Source organism: Penicillium mononematosum (assembly GCF_028829835.1).
Source record: "Penicillium mononematosum strain IBT 11891 chromosome Unknown utg000002l:1.0-8112719.0:1.0-8118358.0, whole genome shotgun sequence".
Classification (NCBI taxonomy): Eukaryota; Fungi; Ascomycota; class Eurotiomycetes; order Eurotiales; family Aspergillaceae; genus Penicillium; species Penicillium mononematosum.
The window spans coordinates 3,585,302-3,602,929 of record NW_026643272.1 but is presented as its reverse complement, the minus strand read 5'-3'; the positions used below and the strand labels follow the sequence as shown (position 1 = coordinate 3,602,929).

The window sequence follows — 17,628 nt, the reverse complement described above, 5'->3', positions numbered from 1 at the left end:
TCTATCTGCAGGCATCATAAGCTTGGTTGTACTGGCCAGGAAGGATGGTCTTGTTCAGGGTATATAGTGATGTCGTTCCGTTTTCTTCTCTCAATCGATTCTCCCTACCCCCCCGCAGTGTCAAATAAACATCTGTCCCCCATCCCCATAGACTTTGTACCGCAATGCTCCCACCAAAGTACTCAGCGTAGGCTCGACTAAGAGGCAGTCCATAACCAAGACCTGCAATGCTGCTGAGGTGGCCACCGCTGGCAGAGATGGTATTCAAGGCATCCATGTTGCCATTCTCCGAGCCCTCAAAGTCCATATCGGAGAATGTCGTAAAGCTGTATGACCAGATCTGCGGCAGAACCTCAGGCGGAATACCACCACCACGGTCACGGATGCGGATGGTGATACTCTGAGATGACGGAGCCGAGTACCCAATGGTTTCATTCCCATTGGCGCCCGAAAGCTCTGAATCAAGTTCAAAGCCAGTATCAGTATCACCCGGGATCGGCGGCTCATTTCCAGGCACATCTGGAGCAGCAGCGATAGTCACCTCGATAGGCTCACGCTCATTTCCATTTTCAATAGTTGCCCGGAATGCGTTCTTCAACAGCTCCGTGATAATGTACTCTACGTGTACAGGGACGTGAGCGAAAGAGGCCTCAGGCTCACCTCCTATTTTCAAACGCGGTCGCACTCCGTACTTGAGCTCGCAGATCTCTCCAACGAAATCCTCGCATAGCCGGATGATGCGCGCCGGCTGCAAAGCCGTATCAATGACGCCTATGTAGTTTGACGGAATCGAGTTCTTGGGCGCAGGTTCATCAGCGCCATCGAATGTTTTATCGCTGATGGGCTGAGAGGCATAATGAAGAGCTAGATGCTGCTCCGCGATCAAGCGCGTACCGATACGCGCACGTAGATGCGTGTCCAAGAAGCTCGTCACGTCGGCCGGACTGACATATTTCCTGCACTCCAGAAACCCACGTGCAAGGACGGGAATTGTGTTCGTATGTGTTTGTACGAGATCTGCCAGTACATCCCCAAACTGTTTCTCTTCTTCGAGAGTTGTGATGCGGCGCTGTTGATATGGGAGGAGGGTCGATAGCGAATGGAGGTAGTTGTGGTAAATTTTAGAGACGTGAGGGTTAGAGACGACGATGAAAGGGAGGTTTCGTAAAGCTTGAATTCGAGAAGCTAGTCGGGCGGGAAGGAGGGAGAGTGTGAAGTTGGCAGAGGCTAATAGAGCCTCTCTGTTCAATGGCGGGCGGCCGTGTCTGAGATGGACATGAATTTAGCACATTTTGATTCGGCCTCGGGGCAAGCTACATATCTAAGACTGACCTTAGTAGGTCTGCAAGTGTCAAAGGCCGACGGGGACTCGCAGCCAGCTGCGCAACATTGTCTTTGGCGACATCGAATGGGTGACCAGCCCAGTTTTGACTCTGCGAGGAATATTGACGGAAAATGCGAGGTCGCCCAATTGGAAGGGCCCGATAGCTAGGCCGAAAAGGCATCGCTCTAGGTATTGATGTTGTCATTGTGAACTGTAGCCATGAAATGGGGAGAGATAAGTGGGAGTTCACAATGAAACCCCCGGGGCGGAAGATCTGCATCGGCGCGGATATCATCGGTCCAAATGCTGTAGATCAACAAGGAACAAACATCTAAAGATTGCTATTTTATCTACTCTTGGATGCCGCACAGGGCTCACTCAAGTTTTATTTCATACACACTGTGTACTTAACTCAACCTGATAGTTGGATCCAGGAAAATTGCTCCATATGAATGCCTGTACCTCTTTGGCAAAGGTAAGAAGGTAAGAAGGTAAGTACTCATAAGATGTACATGGCATCGCGGATGAGAGCAGGTCGCATAATTGGTATCAAGTCATCTCGCTGAAGTAAAACAAAAAGAAAAGGAAATAACCCTCGGATATCCAGCTGTCGTGTTTCCATTCGGTCATAAAGCAGAAGATGCACGGGCGACTGCAGTCTTCAGTCCCAAGTCATGTTGACTAGGGGCATCTACTGAGTATTCATGGCGCCGTCTTGCTCAACGTGGACATGTTCAGTAGATTCGAAGGTTTGGACGGTATCATCGGGGAACTCGACACTAGTATTGATCCATATATCAGCATGCACCTCGATGGTATAGATCGAACTAGCAGCACATACGTGAAGCCTTTGATGATGCTGTATTCATGTCTGATAATGCCGCCCTTCTCCTTGGCTGTTTCCCTGGCCCTGAGAAGATATGTAAGTATTGAAGGAATTTCCGATAATGGTCATGCGACACACTCATCCAGTGCCTCGACGGGAGCGCCGGCCTTGAGAGTGATCTAGGGATATGTTAGTCCGGATATTTTTATTTTATTTTGGAGGACCAAGCTGAACCCACGTTGTAAAGAGGCATAATGTGAGATGGCGGAAATATGCGTCAAAGTGAAGTGGAAAAAAAGGATACGGGAGAGAAAGAAAGAATTTATAGAAGAGGTGAAGAGGTGAGGGGAAGGCGACACTTTATTTTGAAGGTGCCTTGAAGCAGGTACCTTCCAATCGCTTCACTTCCTCTTTCTCCTCCACTTCACCTTTTTTCATGCAACATATTACCTAGGTATGTCCGGGTACCTAGGTACTTCCCGTGCTACTTGATGTCGTGATCTATTGGTCTTACATGTCTGACATGGCTTCTACAGTGAACTCACTCTCTAAAAGCAGGATTCCTATCGCATCCCTTGCTGAAATGTCTCTATAATTTCCCGTATTATTTTAATCCCGCCTACGTATTTTGTAAAAAGGGGAGAAATCGCCGTCGATGTAACAATCAGAGGCGATGACATCATATATAACGAAACGCGGGGCAATATGTCGTGCATATCTTCAATAGACGACTCGTATAATTTTACTTGCAAGGTGATTACCCTAGAGACCAATGTAGCCATCCTCTTCACGGGGAGGCATCTTCATCCCGTGCATTCCCTTGTACTTGGGACTTTCTGGAGCCTTCCACCCCTCCAGGACCTTGTCATCTGCCAGCTGATATACCTCCACACCCAAAGGACGACAAGTGGCTCCCATATCACCTTCCTTATCATCCCAACCCCAATTAGACAAATCACCTGAAATTATCATTAGCATGGAATTAAGACATTTGGGTACCTTGGAGGTGCCATACCGCCAGGACACGCAGATAGCGCACAGAGAACATCCACTTCTGCAAAGAACTCAAAATACTCGCCCGCCTTTGCAGGGGAGGTCTCCATGAAGTACTTTCCATCCTCATCCAACCCCGTCACCTGGAACACATTCAAGACATCATGGACATCCAGCTCCGTCAGTCCATAAGGGACGACAGAACGAGTCAGGTTCGAATGACAGTGGAAGTCAAAGGTCTCTCCGCCCATGAGCAAGTTCACGTAAGGATCGCACCGAGTGCCCATCAAGTCATGCACCCGTCCTCCAAACTGCGTAGTCCCGAACACGACCTCAGGGTTGCGCTTTCCATCTGGCCCAAGCACGTCATGCAGCTGCCCGCCGCCCAACGAGTCACCGGTGATTGTTACGAGGGGCCGCAGGTACGGCAGGTTCGACCACAGGCGATCACCCACTGAGACATGGGAGGCGTGAATTTGTCGGGTACGCGCAGCCCACATTCGTTCTCGGGGGTTGTTTGCGTTCCAGATGTTCAGGTCACCCACCTGGGGCCCCTTCGGTGTGGTCAGGCGGCAGATGTGGCCGGCGGGGACAACCCACGCTTGGGCGGAACATGGTCTGATAGTGAATGATTCCTTCGGAATCCGTGCAGAGGGGCTGGAGGCCGTTTCGGAGATTGAGCGGTACAACTGCGAAGTTGCGTGAACCCCGGAATCGGGCGGTGCCGTGTAAGCTGGGGGTGGCCGACGTGCAGACATTATATGCGGTTTGCGGGTTGGTATAGAGGCTGGATGTCACAGAAAGGTCTAGTAAATACGGAGTAAGATTGGATTGATAGAATCCAGGAGGCAGATACAGAGTAGATTTATAGCTATGTTGTATGGATAATCGGGGGCTTTCCGATTTCAACAGCTTCTGCCCCGCATACGATAGCCGCGGAGAGAGATTACATCCTCCGATTTCTAAATGAGTCCACCTGGGCAGCGCGATATGAGATAGCGCTATCGCACGAAACGATAATGCCATAGGCTCAGGGAAATCTCCTCATGGCTCGGGGAGCTAAGTCGTTGTCAGGGGGGTTTTTTTTTCGGGCAGTTCATATCCTAGCAAAGTGCTAACAAAAGTAGGTGCGCCAAATTCGACATCGTACAGTATGCTTCTAAGTGCTTTTTCCATATAGAAAAATAAAGAATCTGATCATGCTTGATATTATGACACGAAGCTTCTAGCAATGGTACTCCATGTAGTCATTAAAGGGTCAGGGGTGCAAGTGGTTCATCTCCCATGAGCCCTTTTTCTTTCAGAAGAGCAGCCCGGTCTTCCAGAAATGCTTTGTATGCTGCTTTCGGGACAGTCTTATCTTCGTCCTCCCATACTTTGTATCCAACCTCCTCCCAAACTTGAAGCTGACGAGTGAAATTCGCGCTCGGTTGAATCCTTTGCTTTGATTGAACGAAGCGCAAGACGTCTGCTTGCTGAATTTTGAGCTTGCGCATGAGATAGGCGATGATAATCGTCGGCGATCGTGATATTCCAAGGTCGCAGTGAATCAATATCGCCTCCGAAGGTTCACCTTGTGGCTCGTCATTTGTTTCATGGTTGTGCTCATCAGGCAAGTGGACCAATGAAGAAAGAGCGGGGGTGCCATTTGGTCGATGAAGTTACAAATATCATTCATATGAGCGAGGAGGTCTTGCGTCGACGAATCCGCGCACTGAATCCATTTGTGACGATGCTCTGGGACGCCTGCGTTTCTTGTAGTGGAATTCCACCATACCCACCGAGCAGTAGTTAGAGAGACGATTGCGTTGATATGGTTTTCTTGAAGCATTTCCCGTCTGTGCGATGCCCGGACATTTCCAAGGAAGAGACCAGGGACAATCTGCCTCATCCGAGCCTTGTATGCCATGTCCCACTTCTTCCTCCTTTCCATCTTGAGTTTTTCTGCTGCATTTTCATCCATGGTACTATTTTGTGTTCTTCTCCTGCCTTGAAGCCGGCCGGTAATAGCTGCTGACTGGACATTGCTTGTAAGGTGAAGGTAGGGTACCTACCTAGGTAGTTGTGTCCAATTCTAACGAACATTGAATCCATGGATGGATCTCCGGGCCAGGCCGGTGGTGAAGAAATGCTGCCTTAGGCCAGAATAAAAGAAACTGTGATGCCTTAGGCCATAAGTATTCCTGACTAAAGTTTATCTACTCCGCTTTGGCAGAAAAATAATTACTGCTAATTTTTTGGCCGTCGTCGGGGACAGTCCTCTACCTTGATTGCGCTTGCGTTTCTTGTCTCTAATAAAAGGAGTGGATCTGTCGAGGTATTATACCTCTTTACAGATATCATGGAGCAGCAGGCGAACAGGGCACATCGCCCTGCGAAAGAGAAGAAGAAATTTGAGGGTACAGTGAACCCGCTCCAATACAACTGCAAACTTTCTGCTTTCGAGCCCATGCTAACAATGATTTTTTTCTTTACAGGTGCTAATCCAAAAGCATTCGTTACCGCCAGGCCTGGAAAGCTCAATAAGCAGGCTGCGCGATCGCATGATGTATGCATATGAGACTTCTCTGCTGGTCAAATCGATGCTGACCCAAACTTCCCCTCTAGGTCAAGGAAAAGAGACTCCATGTCCCCCTCGTGGATCGTATGCCCGAGGAGGCCCCGCCAGTTGTTGTCGCGATCGTTGGACCCCCGGGAGTTGGTAAGACAACTCTGCTCAAATCTCTGATCCGCCGCTACACCAAGCAAACCCTCAGCTCGCCGCAAGGCCCGTTGACCGTTGTTACGACCAAGCGCAAGCGCCTCACCTTCCTCGAATGCCCGTCCGACTCTCTTGCAGCTGCGATCGATGTTTCTAAGATCGCAGACATTGTTCTTCTCATGATTGACGGAAACTTTGGATTTGAGATGGAGACCATGGAGTTTTTGAACGCCTTATCGACGGCCGGTATGCCGGGTAACGTCTTTGGTATCCTTACCCATCTTGATCAATTCAAGAAACAGAGCACGTTGAAGGACGCGAAGAAGCGCCTGAAGCACCGTTTCTGGAGTGAGCTGTACGCCGGAGCAAAGCTCTTTTACCTGTCTGGTGTTATCAACGGCCGTTACCCCGATCGCGAAGTGCACAACCTCTCAAGATTCTTGTCCGTTATGAAGAATCCTCGTCCGCTAGTGTGGCGCAACTCCCACCCTTACGCACTTGCAGATCGCTTCTTGGACATTACACCGCCTACTCAGATCGAGGAAAACTCGAAGTGTGATCGCACAGTCGCGCTCTACGGCTACTTGCGCGGCACCAACTTCCCGTCCCATGGTGCCCGAGTCCATGTTCCTGGTGTTGGTGATCTTACCGTTGCCAATATTGAGGGCTTGCCCGATCCATGCCCAACTCCATATATGGACCAGCAGATCGCCAAGGCAACAGGGAAGTCGAACAGGCGCAAGCTTGGCGAGCACCAGAAGCTGCTTTTCGCTCCCATGTCTGATGTTGGTGGAGTCCTGGTCGACAAGGATGCGGTTTACATTGATGTCAAGACAAATACGTTTGACCGAGACTCAGACGAGGATTCTGGCGATGAGGAACGCCGGGGTCTCGGAGAACACCTTGTTGTTGGCCTTCAAGGCGAGCGCAAGATGTTAGGTGAGGCTGATAAGGGTGTTCGTCTTTTCCGTGGCGGCGAGGCCCTCGATAACGCGGACGATGACGAGACGGGGCGAAAAGATCGACGCCGCGCCCGCGTTGCCGTACCCGAACAAGACGACATAGATATCCCCGAAGGATCCGATAGTGAAGAGGAGGCCGATGAAGATATGGACGAGGATGATGTGACAGACGATGAAGGCGAACTCGACATGTCTGCGCCTGCAGACTTTGAAGCCCGCTTTAAGGCCAAACAGAACGGAAATACCGACGGAGAGGAAGAAGACATGGCTTTCGCTGACAGTGATTCCGACCTTGGTTCCATCTCTTCTGTCTCAGACCAGGAACTCGAGGGCGGTGATGAAGACGAGGATGAGGATGAGGATGATGAAGAAGATGAGGAGGGCAATGTTCGATGGAAGGAGAATATGCTCGCCAATGCCAAGTCTCTTCACGGAAAGCGCCCTCCTTTCCGAGTCACCGACTTGTCCAGAATGATGTACGACGAGTCGATCACTCCAGTTGATGTCGTGAAGACATGGCGCGGTGAAGATTCCGACGACGATGAGGACGAGGAAGATAAAACCGCTGACGACGAAGGCGAGGATTTCTTCAAGAAAACAAACAACGAGAAGGAAGACCAAGCCGACTTCCGCGCCGTTCCAGAGTACGACTACGATGAGCTGGAGCGGAAGTGGCGGGACGAGGAATTACTCGAATTAATCAAACTCCGCTTCATCACTGGCAAACTGTCCGGTGGTGCCTCAGATGACGAGGATGGTGATATGGACGAGGATGACGAAGATGAAGATGAGGGCGACGGTGATTATGAAGATTTGGAATCTGGTGAAGTTTTCAACGGTATCAAGGAAGATGGTGATGAAGATGAGGACGAGGAAGGTGACGAGCCCGAAACGGCTGCCGACCTGGAAGCTGAGCGTGAGCGAAACGCCAAAAAGAAAGAAGAATTGAAACTACGTTTCGAAGAAGAGGACCGCGAAGGTTTTCGGAAAGGTTCAGGACGGGACGCATGATGGTATTGATGGCGAGTTTGGCGAAGACGATTGGTACGATCTTCAGAAAGCCAAGCTGCAAAAGCAGGCAGATATCAACCGCGCCGAATTTGAGGCACTCGACCCCGCCTCGCGCGCCCGGGCCGAAGGTTACAAAGCCGGCACCTACGCGCGTATCGTCCTCGAAAACGTACCTTACGAGTTTGTCTCCAAGTTCAACCCTCGCTTCCCTGTCATCGTTGGTGGTCTCGCACCTACTGAGGACCGATTCGGCTACGTGCAGATCCGGATCAAGAGACATCGCTGGCACAAGAAGATTCTCAAGAGCAACGACCCGTTGATCTTTTCACTTGGCTGGCGTCGCTTCCAGACCATGCCTATCTACAGCACCTCCGACAGTCGGACGCGAAACCGCATGCTTAAGTACACACCTGAGCATATGCACTGCTTCGCCACATTCTACGGTCCTCTTGTCGCCCCCAACACTGGTTTCTGCTGTGTGAACTCGTTCTCGAACAAGAACCCCGGTTTCCGCATTGCCGCCACTGGTGTTGTTCAGAGCGTGGACGAGCACACAGAAATTGTCAAGAAGCTCAAGCTCACCGGTTACCCTTACAAGATCTTCAAGAACACCGCCTTCATCAAGGATATGTTCACCTCTTCCCTGGAAATTGCCAAGTTCGAAGGTGCATCCATCAAGACTGTCTCTGGTATTCGCGGTCAGATCAAGCGTGCGCTATCCAAGCCTGATGGCTGTTTCCGTGCTACATTCGAGGACAAGATCTTGATGAGTGATATTGCCTTCCTGCGCGCTTGGTACCCTATCAAGCCCCACCGCTACTACAATCCTGTGACCAACTTGTTAGACCAAGTTGAGGGCGAGAAGGGCGATAGTGGATGGCAAGGCATGCGCCTGACCGGCGAGGTCCGACACGCTCAGGGCATCGCCACTCCCAAACTCAAAGACTCAGCTTACAAGCCCATCGAAAGACAAGCCCGTCACTTCAACCCGCTCCGTGTGCCAAGACAGCTGGCTGCCGAGCTCCCCTTCAAGTCGCAGATCACCAAGATGAGAGGCCACAAGGACCAGACCTACATGCAGAAGCGTGCCGTTGTCCTTGGAGGCGAGGAAAAGAAAGCTCGTGACCTCATGCAGAAGCTCACTACCATGCGCAACGAGAAGCAGGCCAAGCGATCCGCCAAGCAGGAGGAGCGCCGCAAAGTCTACCGCGCTAAGGTGGCTGATAGTCTGGAGAAGAAGGCCGAGCGCGAGAAGAGAGAGCGCAACGATTACTGGCGCAAGGAGGGCAAGAAGCGCAAGAACCCGGACGAAGACTCCGGTGGCCGTGGACGCGGCAAGAAGCGCAAGTGATCTATTCTTTGTTCTTGAACATGTCTTAATCTACTTGGGTCTTTTGCATAGATGGCGTTTGGACCCAAAACTTGTACCTACATTATGTTTGATGTTTATTTATAGTACCTTTTTGAAACTGGTGCCAACACTTGCACTCTTCAATTATCTTCTTAAGCCCTCCCAAGGTTGTTACCAGTGGAGCCAGCGGCAACATTACGGTATGATATGATCCACAGTGGAGAACCATCTATCCGATCGCACAGGCTGCCAGCTGCAATAGGAGCACCAGCCTGAGAGTATCCTGCAATATACGAATGTTTGGCAGGGGCTAAAGCACTTCCTAGCAAAGGTGGTTTGGCTAGAGGATGAGTTGATAGAAATAGCTACCAAAAAGTGTTGTTGACGGGCAAACGTCTTATTCCTGTAATCAATCTTTCTAGCCCTCAGAGAAGACTTGTCACAAAGATGCGTGCAACGTGCCGGTGCCCTTCTGAATCTCTTGCATAATCACTCTTCTGGTGTCTCGATCTGCGGACTGTATGACTGTTTGACCCCTACAATCTTCGATTTCCACACTTGCACCCTTGTGAATCAGATAACGAATAACATCACCTCTTTTAAGAGCCACTGCCGTGTGTAGAGGAGTTTCCCTCATAAAAGGAAACGTGTTCCGAGAATACTGATGGTCTTCGTACATGAGAGAATCCAAAGGTGCACCCCGATCAATAAGGAGTTTGACAACTTTGAGGGTGTCGGACTCTCGACAAATCGCATTATGCACAAGCTGGCCTATTCTGACATCGCCTCCACGGCGGAGAAGAAGATCAATAGTTGATATATCGGCATACCTAACGGCGTAGGAGAGCGGTGTATTATCGATATCACATCGCTTATTAGGATCCGCGCCATGGTTAAGGAGCCATGTTGTCATCTCCAAGTCCTCGAGAGCATTTCTAGAACGAAACAAGTTTAGCTAGGGGACTTAGTAAGAAAACAGTGTCTTCTCACGCAAGAATAGAGGGGTCCATTCCGCCCATTTGTGTGTTAATATCCCAACCATTGTCGAAGAAAACCGTCAGGATATCTTTCGCCTTTGCCTTCACAGCTTCGAGTACATAGGTTGGCGATATAGGCATTCCACATCGGAGTAGCTCCGTCACGAGATGCACCTTATTCAACCTGATAGAATCAACCATAACCTGGTAGAAATGACGGATATCACAATCATGGATGGTGCGATCAAGGAATTCTCGCAACTGCTGCTCGCCAAGTTCCGGTAACTGATGGACTAAGGACAGCGTCTTTGATGGAATCGGAGGAGGGGTTATAGCCCGGCTGGTAATCCACCGTTCAGGGGTGTGATGAGCAGACATATTCGAATACTTCAAGTTAGGTGTAGTGAGAAGCCGTAAGGAGCTCTCGAAGGGGGTGGAGGCCACTCCACACACCGCCTTTAATAGAGATGCGATACAGATTGAGAATCAATGGAGAAAACACTGTGTGGATTGACTGTCTCCCACGGGGAGAGGAGGAAGGGAAGGAGAGGAGAGAGAGCTATCAAACTATGTAGGTTCAATCACATATTGATGCCTCAGGCATCCGACAGCCTCTTAGTTATTACCACTAGGGTCCACGACTTGGGTCCACAGACTCCACAATATTTAGTTGTTACTGATCCTATTCGTTGATCTTGCTTCTATCCTATTTTATGAAATGCCTGTTTCTCTAAGGAAATTATATAGATACCACATAGGCAAGAACACTACTGAGGTCTCCTTTATTTAGGTTGGCGTATCGTAGATTCATATTGCAAGCCTATCCTCCACAAGGATCTTCGGCTTCACATAATCAGCAGACTTGCTAGCATGAATGTCGCACTTAAGCGCTCATACGAACTGCCGGTAAGATGAAACGGGTATGCTAGTGTTGGCTATTCTATCGTATCTCAAATAAGTTACTATTGGTATCATACCAAGTGATTTCTGTGTCTCTTCATCCAAAGACCGATGTCACATATGAATCGTCGGGCAGTGCTTATTTTCACGCTATGCTTGACAAAGAAAGAAACCTGGGTCCTCATAAATTATGTCTTCGGAACTACGGGTGGGGAAATAGTTGAAGAGTACTATATATATCAAGACAAGACTACAAGACTATTTCATGAGTGCACTACTGTTTGTCCAGGCATTCTACTCGCTGCCTCCTTCCACGTCGTCTATACTATACTTTCTTTCTATAACATTGGCCAGACTACTTCTCGCCGTCGGTTGGCCTCTGATGCTAGAAGTAGAATATCTGGCTGACATCAAAGTTGGGTGAAGCATCCGACAGTTCCCAAAGCAGGAAAATTCCAAACAAGCCTAGAATTTGAAGGTTCATACTACTGGATATGGTTTAGTAGTTGAGGAACCGACCCTCTTTCCCATTGCCCCGACACCACAACGGGTAATGCAACCCTAACTCGCAAAGCTTCATACTCCATCCACCGCGAATTCCATAACAAGTTTAGTAGCACTTGCAGTCCTGTCTATATTATCCTCGCGAATTCCCACTGGCCTTGAATTCCAACTCTCCAACTACATCTACTTTTCATCAAGCTCCATCAAAGCTTTCTTCGTTCACCAATAAAACATCTTTCCCACACATCAAACAACTATTAGAAAGACATGGCTTCTATTTCAGGCCTTGCCAACGACAACACGCTCTCTCCTCGGGCTGAAAAGAAATACGTGGTTGACATGGAGAGAGAGCTCTTCCTCGCCAAAATGCTCCTCGGGTTCATCGGGGTCGCCTGTGTCGTGCTCTTGGGGTGTACACTGTAAGTCCATAATTCCATCATCTATACAATATAATATATAAAAAAAAAGAGAGAGAGAGAGAGAGAGAGATACTGATAGCTCTATTAGCTACTTCACGCTGAAGCCCAAGTATGAGGAAAAATGGAGACCCAAGCTTAAGCCCAAGCTTCGGGACTGCAAGGAGAAGTATGAGGGCTGGAAGAAGAAGATGGTATGGCATGCCGAAGAACCAAATAAGTTAATCCTCTCAGCAAAATGCACTTGTCCTTAACGCTAACGTTCCTTCTAGAGGCGCCAGAGCCAGCTCATGTGGCTCGCCATATTTTCTCAGGCTCCGGATGTCAACCGGATCACTCGTGATCTGACCCCGGAGTATATGAAGATGTCGACGGCGGCCATTTAAGGGAGGAGGAATATGTGTGGCTCAGTGCTAGTAGAGGTATTAAAGACCTGCCAGACTGATGCCTTGATTTTGATACGGAGTACGGGAGAAAGGGTTTCTTTTTGTTTCTTTTTATTTACTTTCTTTTGGACTTGGTTTTGCTTTTCTCTCAGCGTATTCTTACTTTCCGCCGAGTTGGTTGTTATACTCCAGTTGACTTGTCTGTCGTCATGGGAGTCATTGTTTCGGAGTATATTTCCCATCCATGATGTTGTATATTAAATCATTAATGAGAACCCCTGTTTGAATTTCCTACATGCTTTCTTCACTTGCATATCGTAGTCTCGTAGATGTTCTTGTAGTCGTTAGTATACTTCGAAGTATAGCCCATCGAACAAGCCCACCAAGCCCACTTACAACCATCTTCAACCGTTTTCATCTCTAAATGACCGTATACTGATGATTTGAGAATAATCTTTTTCTACAGAAACTTATTGAAGATGAAATTGGTCTAGTACCATCCACGTGACCGCGCCTCTCACGCGCGTTCCAAGAGCGGCGACCCTTCCCTCTACCCGTGGACCAACTACTCAACGGGATTTCTTTTGGTGCTAGCATACTGTGGCGCATCTATATTTCAAAATTAGTTCTAACTGCTCGCACTCTTTTATTCAAACTCCTGGCCCTTCGGGATCAGAATCACGGAGAAACCTATTTGCCGCTGCTGTTGAAAGCCTTGCGCGCGTGCTGGTCGATCGCCACTCGATCGGGCAGATGCTCCTGGTTTCCACAGTGCTCCCACGCGTCTTATTGAGATCTCGACTGTTAGTTGCATCCAAATCACTTGGTATCGGATCTTCCCGGGCCCAACCCTCGATGCGGTGACTTCGCGGGACAGGACATGCGTGTTGAGATTGTGCGGCCGCGTAAACCCGCGATTGGAGTTAGGTCGCGCGTATTTGCCGATTGTCGCTATCCCTGCATCTTTTAGTATTCCACACCCCACACTTGATCATGAATGACGGTCGCGATGCTCTATCTGATCGCGGGGTGCTCCATGCGGAGGCCAGTGCGAACACCCGCTCTATGAACAACGCGACGACTCCCGTGCCTCACAAACCAATGCCTTTGGCCAAGGCCCAAACCACACAATTGCCGCAACCATTGTCACTACAAATAGATGGCTTGAACGCCGTTACTCTCGCTCACGGCGAGGGTAACCCGAACCCAGCCTATATCGAATCATCGGAGCGCGGCAGCGATACATCGGGCGATGGCCGTCGTCTAGACCTTTCCGCTAGCACCGTCGCAGACTCTCTCTCCAGCATTCCTTCAGCGTCGACCAATCGTAATAACAGCCAGTCGACAGAGTTCAGTAACTCTCATACATTGAATGGACATACGATACCGTGGGCGGACCAAGAGTTGTTGGAATCTCAACTCGCCCCGCCCATGCAGCCGGTAAATGGAGGTGCCACAATAGATCGATGGCAGCCCTCACTATCGCCGATCAAAGCCGGCAATGTTTCAACATCGCCGCCGCCATCGCCAAAACATTTGCGCACGAGGTCGAACTTTGATGCTCGCTTGGCCCCAGGCCAGAAACGGACAGCAGCCGGCGACTTCAAAACCACGTTAGGTCCTCTAGCTCACAATACCGACGCGAGCGGAACTGCACGACGACGTTCAAAGAGTACGGGCTCGTCAGCTTATGGTAGTAGGATTGCACAGGTAACACGCTCCCTCGCTCAGTCCAAAGAGTCTATAGCTCATTTATATTATCCAGTTGTCGGTCCATATCCGTACACGTCTATCATACGCAGCCGCCAAAATAGAACAGGCTCGTCAGTCGCGTGAAGCTACCCCTCAAACCGCGTTGCAAACACGCAACAGCACGTCACCGTCGAGCACGTCGGCACCAAGTGACATCGCATCATTACCAGCAGGAAACTCCACGCCTTTTTCACAAGATTCACAAACTTCCTCCAACGGAATTCCCCAGCATGTCCCGGGCCACAACCGCTCGCGATCATCATTCTCATCTAACCAATTCCTTCCAATTCCCAAGCTAGCACCCCCTGTGGACATCATCTCATCAAGTGGTCATAACCAGCGTCGTCGACCGAACCCTAATGCAATCTCCAAATCATCAAACCACAGCCCTATCTCCCGCCACCGGCGCCACCATTCATACCAAGAAAACGGACTCGCCCGGCCACTCAACGGACAAGCAGTTCTAGGGCCAGAGACGCCTTCGCTTTCGTCATCTCACACATATGCCCCAACGTCCACACCGAACGGGTTCTACAGACCCCGTACCCACTCCCAAAACACACTGATGGAACAAGACGCCATCGAAACCCTGATGTTCATGTCCAGCCCCGAGAACTCGGGGTATCGTTTCAGCCCCCGCCCGCTACAGCCAGCGAGCACACAAAGCAGCCTGAACGAGTCGATCAACACCTCCAGCAATGGAGCTTACCACGATGGAAGCCAGGGCTCCCAAAGCTCCGAGTCTCACAATGGTCGTGAACCCCGAAGAAAACCAGGACTAGAAGCTCATGCCGGTGATGATATCGATCGCCTTTTGGATCAAATGGATAGTGATAGCGAGGATGAAGATCGGTATGCATCGTATCGTCCTAGGATTAATGGTGCACATCCATTTAGAGGGCACCAACACCCGAGGTAATTGCATTGTTTTTAAAATTTCAGAATTTTGCATGGGACACATCGTGGAATCATGTCATATACATCGCTTTAGCATTTTGGAGCTCTTTTTACAAAAGGAATTGCTGGCGTAGCCAAGCTCAAATCATAGCGAGCGTACAATTTGCGACGTTAATTCATTCGCTGTGATGAATATTCAGACCATCTATCTGCGCCTGAAATAGTTGATAATATGCAATGTCCTTGACTCTATATGATCCTGTGCCCGAAAATACTATGATTAAATTACTTTTTGTCGCGTTGGCAGTTGATATGCGCTGTACATCATTCAATGTGCGAGCTCCTATCACCACATTAGTCTCCGACAGTGGACAGTAAATGAGGACGTCACTTACACTGGCGAGCTTGCTTCTAGCTCGAATCGTGGGTCCGTACAAAGCCAGCACCCAAGGGACCAGAGTCAGAGCAGCACCCTGTTTCGATCTAGTCAGTGAACTTTCCTCTTATGGGGTAATCGTCGCAACTTACAAGTCCTCCCAGCAGACTTGACGCCTCCGGATAACCAAGGTTAGTGAACATGGCATTCGTAACCAACGGAAAGATACCACCGAGCAAATTCCGGCCTAGCGAGCAAATGTCAGCAAATGTCCCAGCACAACCCAGACCTTCATCAAAAGAACCAGCCAAGGGAGATACTTACAACAAGACTGCGCCGCAATCGCCGAACTCGCATACCGATGATAGGTATCAGCGAGGTAATTAAACGTAGCAAGATAGATGGAAAAGATGCCCATAGTAGCACAGCCAACTGCGATAGCAGGCACGATCCAGTGAACGGATGGGAAAGAACTCCAACCGAACCAGAACAGGCCAATAGGCAGAAGTACGGACTCCACGCAGACGAAATACAACCTGCCTTCGGGAGAAGTGGTGTGTTTACCGAAGCGCATGGCGATGCGTTCTTGGTAGATGCTGATGATCGTGATGATGATGACGCCGACGCACATTGAGGTGAAGACGGCGCCGGTTTGCTCGATTGTGAAGTTGTGGTTTGTGCGGAAGATGAGTGGTACTGAGCTGAATTGGAGGTAGAGAACTGCCCAGCTGAAGGAGACCCATAGGGAGAAGAAGAAGACCACTGGTTCGGTGAGGAGCATGTCTGGATTGGGATGTTAGTTTTCTCTTTTTCATGCTTTCGTTACCTTTGGGGATTTGCTTGAGGGCTGGCGTAGACTTACGGAATGGCCTGTACAGCGAGATCTGGATCATGGTTACGATCGATGCTCGTTGCTCGTCGCTCTTGACCTTCCATCTGATTCGTCGAATGCATTTTTCTTCAGACGATTCTTCGCTCGATAGGATTACACCGTGGTGGCCGGCTTCTTCGAGTTGCTCGTAGTACTGGTTCAACTTCGCGGCTTTGCGGCTTAGCAGGACGCTGCCGCGCGTTTCTTTGAAGAAGAAGTAGATGGCAATGACAAAGGCGGCGGACACGATTGCGTGCGAGTAGAACACCCAGCGCCATGTGGTGTGGCTGATGATTGCGCCGGAGATCAGCGGTGCCAGACCAGTACCGAACAATGCAGCTCCCGAGAAGAGTGCCATGGGCGTGTTACGGTCTTGGGCGTGATAGATGTCACTGATTACGCCGCCAACCATGGTGGAGAAGGTTGCTGTGAGGGTTTAAGTCAATATCGATGAGTGTAGAATCGGGGAATCGACCATTACATACATCCACCCACACCCTGGAAGAAACGAGCTACAAGCAATCCAGCAAAGGATTGCGTGCCTCCACAGCCAATCAAACTAGCTGTTGACATACCGAGTCAGTATATGTCAGTAACGCAATGAAGCTTGGCATACATACCAACAAAAAGAATCCCACTGGCGATGAAGATCGGCCTCCGTCCATTAATCTCAGAAAAAGGAGCTAGCACCATCGGCGCCAGAGCAAACCCACAACAGAAGACTGTGATGCTCAGATTATACACAACAGTACTGATCCCCCACAGCTCAGTCAATTCCTCCGATGCAGGACTGACCTCGCCCGCGGCATAACCCGCTAGCGCAGTAACCCCGCAAGCGATATAAGTCATCATCGACTTGCGCCATTGTGGCCAGAGAAAGGGAGATGTGTATTTCTCTAGACTAGGCGCTTCTGGTGGTGGTGACTGAGCAGGACCGGGAGGTAAAGTAATGCATGGGGTCGGTAAGGGTGTGTCTAGCTCTAAATAGCGGAATTCGATATCTTGGGACCCGCATAGAGACTCGGGGGTATCCTCCCGGTTTTCCATGGCTGTGGGTTGCGGTTTAAGGGAGTCAGGCGTTGTAGACGCCATATAGTAATTCGAGACAATTTTTGGCAAGAGTTTTCTAGGTTTTGACGGACTTTCATGATTTATAGGCTAAGCATCTAGGGCGTGGAGTCCCGAAAGAAAATTGGAGAAATGGTCCAAGGCCGAGACATGATATAATCCCCCAATTTGATATATCATTCCAATCATAATCTATAATGTGGAGTATGCTGACCATCTATATGCCTTGTGCAGTTAATGCTTTCCAAGGTTGTACTTGAAGGGAACTCTCCAAAGCACCAAGTTGGGCTGTCCACTGGACCTGATAATATTC

The 17,628-nt window shown here is 49.6% G+C and overlaps 9 protein-coding genes across 9 annotated transcripts; 3 read left to right on the top strand and 6 right to left on the bottom strand.

Moving 5' to 3' along the window:
* Window position 1: 1 nt before the first annotated feature.
* N7519_003152 (alpha-ketoacid dehydrogenase kinase family protein) lies at window positions 2–1,619 on the bottom strand (the record flags this gene model as incomplete). Its single annotated transcript, XM_057289930.1, has 2 exons — window positions 2–1,265; window positions 1,333–1,619. 2 exons carry the CDS (start codon window positions 1,617–1,619, stop codon window positions 2–4), a joined length of 1,551 nt encoding a protein of 516 aa, XP_057151132.1.
* Window positions 1,620–2,015: 396 nt separating this feature from the next.
* N7519_003151 (uncharacterized protein) lies at window positions 2,016–2,403 on the bottom strand (the record flags this gene model as incomplete). The annotated part of the gene is made up of 4 exons (XM_057289929.1): window positions 2,016–2,103; window positions 2,166–2,234; window positions 2,289–2,329; window positions 2,389–2,403. 4 exons carry the CDS (start codon window positions 2,401–2,403, stop codon window positions 2,016–2,018), a joined length of 213 nt encoding a protein of 70 aa, XP_057151131.1.
* A 509-nt stretch (window positions 2,404–2,912) lies between these two features.
* N7519_003150 (urea carboxylase-associated family protein) lies at window positions 2,913–3,901 on the bottom strand (the record flags this gene model as incomplete). The annotated part of the gene is made up of 2 exons (XM_057289928.1): window positions 2,913–3,109; window positions 3,166–3,901. 2 exons carry the CDS (start codon window positions 3,899–3,901, stop codon window positions 2,913–2,915), a joined length of 933 nt encoding a protein of 310 aa, XP_057151130.1.
* Window positions 3,902–4,393: 492 nt separating this feature from the next.
* Window positions 4,394–5,106, bottom strand: N7519_003149 (dual specificity protein phosphatase family protein; the record flags this gene model as incomplete). Its single annotated transcript, XM_057289927.1, has 2 exons — window positions 4,394–4,716; window positions 4,809–5,106. The coding sequence occupies 2 exons, from the start codon at window positions 5,104–5,106 to the stop codon at window positions 4,394–4,396; spliced, it is 621 nt and encodes a 206-aa protein (XP_057151129.1).
* Window positions 5,107–5,484: 378 nt separating this feature from the next.
* On the top strand, window positions 5,485–9,168 carry N7519_003148 (GTPase BMS1; the record flags this gene model as incomplete). The annotated part of the gene is made up of 3 exons (XM_057289926.1): window positions 5,485–5,691; window positions 5,751–7,785; window positions 7,844–9,168. The coding sequence occupies 3 exons, from the start codon at window positions 5,485–5,487 to the stop codon at window positions 9,166–9,168; spliced, it is 3,567 nt and encodes a 1,188-aa protein (XP_057151128.1).
* Window positions 9,169–9,607: 439 nt separating this feature from the next.
* On the bottom strand, window positions 9,608–10,523 carry N7519_003147 (ankyrin repeat domain-containing protein; the record flags this gene model as incomplete). Its single annotated transcript, XM_057289925.1, has 2 exons — window positions 9,608–10,103; window positions 10,159–10,523. 2 exons carry the CDS (start codon window positions 10,521–10,523, stop codon window positions 9,608–9,610), a joined length of 861 nt encoding a protein of 286 aa, XP_057151127.1.
* A 1,293-nt stretch (window positions 10,524–11,816) lies between these two features.
* N7519_003146 (uncharacterized protein) lies at window positions 11,817–12,351 on the top strand (the record flags this gene model as incomplete). The annotated part of the gene is made up of 3 exons (XM_057289924.1): window positions 11,817–11,968; window positions 12,057–12,159; window positions 12,238–12,351. 3 exons carry the CDS (start codon window positions 11,817–11,819, stop codon window positions 12,349–12,351), a joined length of 369 nt encoding a protein of 122 aa, XP_057151126.1.
* A 993-nt stretch (window positions 12,352–13,344) lies between these two features.
* N7519_003145 (uncharacterized protein) lies at window positions 13,345–15,022 on the top strand (the record flags this gene model as incomplete). The annotated part of the gene is made up of 2 exons (XM_057289923.1): window positions 13,345–14,061; window positions 14,117–15,022. 2 exons carry the CDS (start codon window positions 13,345–13,347, stop codon window positions 15,020–15,022), a joined length of 1,623 nt encoding a protein of 540 aa, XP_057151125.1.
* A 306-nt stretch (window positions 15,023–15,328) lies between these two features.
* Window positions 15,329–17,339, bottom strand: N7519_003144 (Major facilitator superfamily domain general substrate transporter; the record flags this gene model as incomplete). Its single annotated transcript, XM_057289922.1, has 7 exons — window positions 15,329–15,343; window positions 15,396–15,473; window positions 15,529–15,623; window positions 15,701–16,159; window positions 16,239–16,673; window positions 16,733–16,810; window positions 16,868–17,339. The coding sequence occupies 7 exons, from the start codon at window positions 17,337–17,339 to the stop codon at window positions 15,329–15,331; spliced, it is 1,632 nt and encodes a 543-aa protein (XP_057151124.1).
* Window positions 17,340–17,628: the final 289 nt, after the last annotated feature.